The sequence below is a fragment of the Mauremys mutica genome, chromosome 3 (assembly GCF_020497125.1).
Source record: "Mauremys mutica isolate MM-2020 ecotype Southern chromosome 3, ASM2049712v1, whole genome shotgun sequence".
NCBI lineage: Eukaryota > Metazoa > Chordata > Testudines > Geoemydidae > Mauremys > Mauremys mutica.
The window spans coordinates 151,165,742-151,171,918 of NC_059074.1; the positions used below are offsets into that span (position 1 = coordinate 151,165,742).

The 6,177-nt window shown below is 43.6% G+C and overlaps 1 protein-coding gene across 4 annotated transcripts in view; it reads right to left on the reverse strand.

Annotated features, from left to right (window-relative positions):
• KIF6 (kinesin family member 6) overlaps nt 1-2,107 on the reverse strand; it is a 277,394-nt gene extending 275,287 nt beyond the window's left edge. For 3 of the 4 annotated variants that reach the window (XM_045011992.1, XM_045011993.1, XM_045011991.1), the window contains exons 1-2: nt 1,973-2,101; nt 596-705 (exon numbers count right to left, since the gene is read on the reverse strand). In XM_045011992.1, coding sequence (XP_044867927.1) covers nt 596-705; nt 1,973-2,050 — 188 coding nt within the window. In that variant the 5' untranslated portion in view covers nt 2,051-2,101. Of the gene's footprint in view, nt 1-595; nt 706-1,972 lie in introns of all 4 variants that reach the window. The other variant, XM_045011994.1, reaches the window with a different exon arrangement.
• Between the last annotated feature and the right edge of the window lie 4,070 nt (nt 2,108-6,177).

The following is a 6,177-nucleotide window of genomic DNA, read 5'->3' on the forward strand; positions in this document are numbered from 1 at the left end:
CCTGTTAGAAAGAGCTTTTTGTCAATAAATCTTTGGCTAAAGTCATTATCCACCCTACACTGGCTCATTAACTTCTGCAGGAACATAAGGTCCCTCCCTCACTCTGGCCTTGTCTATACTAAAACTTTATAGCCAGTTGCACGGGTGCAGGCCTGTAAACAGGACTCAGGCATTTTTACCACAATGTCATGTAACAGTCTGATGAAGCATACAAGTTCAGGTATTAAACGTTTCTAGTTTTATCATGTCTTGCCCTGAAATCATGATAGAGTATAATGTACTGTAGCACTGAAAGATTCCTCTTGTTAAAAAGTCTTTTTAAAAATCTTACCAAGTATACCAAAAACTATATTGTGTGGATCAGAGATTAATAAGAAACTTTTACTGACTCTCCACAGGACTGGCACACTGAACCTAGTGGCTGATCCTTACCCAATAATCTTCTCTGTAGGTAATGGTGACACTGAATATAGAAAATGGACTATCTTTAACAGGAAGAAAAATAATAAGCTTGGCTATAACACAGATATGATAATGTTGAAAGTGATCATATTATAAATTGCATGAGGAAAAAATCAGAGTAAAATAAACTTACTTAAACTTGTAGCTTTCTCGTTTATTATTAACAAATCCATCTGCCAAGTCACGTGGCACAGTAATCTCTAAACTGGAGGCTGACTTTTCATCTTCACCAACTGAATAAATCTGCAAAACAAAATGACTTCAGCAATAGAACAGTAGTTTGTACCATGGCCCTATCATCTTGATGTGTTTAACTGCATCATCTCATTAAGATCATATACAGGAATGTAGACTAATGAGAATTCCATGGTGACAGATGGGAGAAAGCCCAGTTTGCCCTCCTTCAAAAATATAGTCCTTGCCATTTGAGCTACAGGGGATTCTGCATTACACAGTAGAGAACTGTCTCTCTTTCGCCCACCCACCCCAGAATAAGATTTCAAAATATCTAAATGCAATTAGACACCAAGTCCCTTGATAAAATTTGCTTAATAAAACCATTTTCAAATATCTGACCAAAGATTTATTTAAAAAGAATCCGAATAAGTGTTTATTGTGTGAGATTAATAAGGCACTCATCAGGTAGTTTTTGGACAACAATTTAAGGAGCTTGGGGGGTTTTTGGGGTTGGAGTGTTTTTTTAAAGAGATATATGGCAAAACCTACATACCATTTATGAAAATGTTTTCATTAAACTTTTTATTTTTCATTTCAAATAAGATGAAATATTTTAACTCAAGAATTCACTTCCAATATCCACACTGATGGTTTCATTAAACAAGCTTTCTGTAAGTATGTAGAACAGGGGTAGGCAACCTATGGCACATGTACCAAAGGCAGCATGCGAGCTGATTTACAGTGGCACTCACACTGCCCGGGTCCTGGACACCGGTCTGGGGGACTCTGCATTTTAATTTAATTTAAAATGTATTACTGGCACACGAAACCTTAAATTAGAGTGAATAAATGAAGACTCAGCACACCGCTTCTGAAAGGTTGCCAACCCCTGACGTAGAAAATCAGTTTCTTGCGCCCAAAGGTCACAAGCTTTACGAGAGCACAATTTAGTTTTTTAAGGCTCCCTTTAACAGCCAATGTCTAGGGCTTTCTACTCTGCACCGGGCCACTTAAAATCACCCCGGCGCTGCAACACGTCCCCCTCTTCAGCAGTAAGTACATCACCGCTCGGCGCCGGGGGGAACTCAAGGCTGGCAACCAGCCTCATAATCTAGGAATAGTGAAGGGGGACCTCAAACAGCTCATATCAACCCCCTCCCCCACCCGGGGCGTCCCGGGCTGCCCCCTGGGTGCCCGCCCCCACCCACCTCGGGCTGCCCCCTACCCCAGGCACTCCCGTCCGCCGCCTGCCCAGGGCACCCCCCGCTGCCCCTCGACACCATGTGCTCCCCAGACTGGCTGCAGCCCGGCTACTTTCCCCGCGGGCACTTACCCCCGCTTGCTGCCGCCTGGCCAGGGGCTTCACCCGGGCATAGATCTGGATCGTTTGCTTCACCATCTCTCCGCTCATAGAGGGGCGGGGGAAGGGGAGACTAGGCCCTGCATAGCAACGGTAACCAAGGAACACTACCCAGCATGCTCTGCGCCGGGGGTGAAAGAGGGCGGTGCCGGTGCGCCAGCAAGCTACGCATGCGCATCCCGGAGAGACGGCAGTGGCTGCCTGCCGCCGGTGCCCGATTTAGTCCGACTTCCCCTGCTCCAATCAGCGAGCGGCGTTTCTTCTCTGGGGCTCCACCCACCCAGTCCCAGTGCCGGACGCGCTGGTGCTCCCAGGTCCGCACGGAGGCGGGGAGCCACCCCTCCCCCTTTGGTCGTACAGGGGGCAGGAGTCCCGCCTCACCCGCACAGCAGAGTTGCATGTTTGATGACTGTGTACAGTGGTGTTGGAGCTCTGTTGGTCCCAGGGTATTAGAGAGACAAGGTGGGTGAAGTAATATCCTTTACTGGACCAACTTTTGTTGGTGAGCGAGACCAGATTTTGAGTTTACACAGAGCTTTTCTCCAGGTCTGGGAAAACCTTGTCTCTCTAATTCAAATTACTGAACTGAAACATCAGAAATGTTTGCCTTGAAAATAGTAATCTCACATAGGCCTCACATTCCCTCTTTAGCTTTATGACAGGCTTTATATTGATATCTGCTGTAGGTGGTTTGACTAGGCAGATGGTGTCATGATATAATATGTAACAGATCTAGCAACCATCATTCATAGATTTCAAAGCCAGAAGGGACTATTGTGATCATCCATCTGACCTGTATAGCACAGACCACAGAACTTCCCCAAAATAATTCCTAGAGCAGATCTTTTACAAAAACATCTAGTCCTGGATTTTAAAATTGTCTGTAAAACTGGCACACCCCAGAAGACCCTTTTAAAATTTGGGGGTGGGGGGCATAGTGGTATGTTCTATGTGTACCCACAGTATCTGGATAGAGAAACAGCCACACAGCTAAATTCAGACAGTGCTCAAAAGGGAAAAGTAACTTGTGGAGGAAGACTATGAAGCCCCCACCATATTGCCTACTGATTTAGGTCATTTAAATGACTTTGTTCTAAATCAGGTATCTTTTCCCCTTACTTTCATAGAATCTTAGGGTTGGAAGGGACCTCAGGAGGTCATCTAGTCCAAAGCATCATTCTTGTTTCTCTTGTGCTTAGAAACAGGCATTCCTCATGACAACATTAAGTGATTCAAAAAGCCTTAGACCCAATTTCATGATTGGATTTTTTTTTTTCAAAAGATATGCTGTAGTTCAACCAGAAATTATCCATTTGTACGAATTGCTGGACAAAATTCTATGTCTGGTATTATTCAGATCAGACTAGATAATCACAGTGGTCCCTCTTGACCTTAACATCTATGATTCTTCACTTTCTTGCACTCTTGTATCATCACTAACACTTGTTCAAATGTTTAACAACTCAGACTGATAGCATTTTACGCTCACTTTGTATGATGTATCTGACAACCCCAAGGTTCAAGGCAATGGAGAATCAGGCCGTTTCCTGGTAAATAGAACCATGGCATAGATCCCTATTATTTAAGTTTTTTTGTAACTATTGAGAAGCTAACATTCATGAACAAAGAACTTTGTAAGTTAGCAGTGTTTCTCAACCTTTTTGATACAAGGGACCTTGCTGCCTTCCTAAACTGTGTCAGGGAGATTTCAGGGGCTGGTGCTGGTCTACGGACCAGTCGTTGAAAAACACTGAGTTAGAGAACACCCACCTTTTGAGGTCCAGCATCTCAAGAGCTCCATGGGCTGGAAATACTTTGGCAGAGACATACACGTGTTTGTAGGAGCAGTAAACTTCCTCAAGCACTAGCCCTGGAGCAGTAAGCAAGAATCTATTTCTCTTCATAGTGTTCCTTTGAAAGGAGTTGTGCATAGGGTCAGATGGGACACCTGTAATAGTAAATAATACGTTGAAGAAGCAGCCCATTATCAAAGCCATTTTAAACACCCTCTTAGGAAAAAACAAAACTCTTATTTCTGAGAAATGCTATGTAAAATTTGTACATAGCATTATGTTTATGTTTAGCACATTATTGAGAATAAATGTACATTCCCTGTGTAAAACTGTTTCGGTCTAAGCTCAGTCCAAAAAGATAAAGCTCCATGGAATAGGACACATCAGGCAGCAGGGGATTGGGGGCAAGAGAGGAGAAATAAATTCCCATTACAACTGCATCATCAAGTGATAAAAAATGAGTTAGATTCTTCCTTAAATTACACCCCTACAACCTCACTGACTTTAATAAAAGTGCATAGATGCACATGAGGACAGAACTGGTCCTGTACTTTTAATAGCTAGTTAAAGGAATTCTTTTCTTTGAAGTTGCAAAAGCAGGTCTCATAGTAAAGAAGCAACAGACACTCCTGTCTCCTTCATTAGAGAAAAAACAGTTATGTCTAACCCAGCCTCCTGAAAAAGCTTTTAGAATACACTACTTGATATAACCCTCTCCCAATAGCTTTTATCCTCTCAATAAGAAATTATCCCCAGGTGGAACCTCATTCTTTTCATTGTAGAAGAGCAAGGCACCTCTTTAGGAGGAGGAATTAACCCCTTCACTTTCCCCATGGAGCTGAGTCTGCACACCTCATCATGCTACCAATTTATCATATCAGTGGCAGGATTCACACACTTGAATTCAGTGGGGAACTTAAAAATATCTGCAGCTATATGTACAATTTTGGGGAGGGAACAGCAGATTTTCAACTTTTAAAATTACATGAGGCAGAATGGTGAAAAAGAGAAAACTGCGACAAGTCTGCTGAGCAGCAGATTCACTACTTTTCTCCCTCCATCACTACAAGGTCATAGGTCAACAAGAGTGGGAAAGAATAGGTCCAACCCTCAATCCTGGACAAGAAGATGAGGGGATTGGAATGGAAACCCAGAGTCTGTCGAGAGAAGTGATCTGACTCTCTGGTGATGCAATAGGAGGAAGTAGTATTAGAGTTGGAAGAGGAGCCTGCTGCTAGATACAGGTACACAAAGCCTTTGGGGAAACTGCAGGGACGCTGAGGTGGGGCTTGTGCCCTAATTGTGACTATATGGAAAAAAGCTTTTTCAGCATCAGGATGACAGTGTAGAGCAGTGATTCTCAAAGCCGGTCTGCCGCTTGTTCAGGGTAAGCGCCCTGGCAGGCCAGGCCGGTTTGTTTACCTGCTGCATCCGCAGGTTCGGCTGATCGCGGCTCCCACTGGCCGCGGTTTGCTGCTCCAAGCCAATGGGGGCTGCGGGAAGTGGCGCGGGCTGAGGGATGTGCTGGCCGCCCTTTCCAGCCCCCATTGACCTGGAGCGGCGAACTGCAATCGGAGTGGGAGCTGCAATCGGCTGAACCTGCGGAGGCGGCCAGTAAACAAACCAGCCCGGCCCGCCAGGGGCTTTCCCTAACAAGTGGCGGACCAGCTTTGAGAACCACTGATGTAGAGAGTTCCAATGATCCAACAGACTATGAAACTGAATCTTGCCCAGTGGAACCTGTAGGTGATACCTGATTTTCCTCAAAATAATTTTCCTCAACTAGCTGCAGCACACTGGACAGTAGGTCCAAGAAGACCTAGCTCTCCTGTGGACTGACCCTAACTTAGTGTTTAGGGGAATTTAGGGCTTTCTTTTCTGTCAGCTGTAGTAAATCAGCCTTTTGAGGTATGTGCTAGACTGCTTATTGGGAATGTACCAGATGACTAAGCCTAGTAGCTGAAGAGCCTTCAGCTCTTGTCTATGAGTTTGGGTACACCTATCATACTATCAGCTACTGTTTTTGAAAAAGTTCACTATACTACAGTATTCCAACAACTCTATCAAATGAGGATATTGTAGGGTTGCAGCTTATATGTAAGTTCCAATTTCTGGTAATTTTATGTTAAAAAATTGCCTATAGAATTTTGAATGAGTAGTTTAAATATTATAACTAATCTTCCCTTTGGCTCCTCTATTTTTCATCTGATTAAAAAGTAATCTGGATCACAATATATACTGGAAACTGGAAGTTCAGGGATGATATTCCATGATGTCACCTAGCAACCTAATGTGCCTCCAAATAAACAGCCTTGTAAGTTTCATAGTAGCCCAAACTTTTATTTTTATTTTTTGTAAGTTTTACATTTCACAGGCTTTACTTAT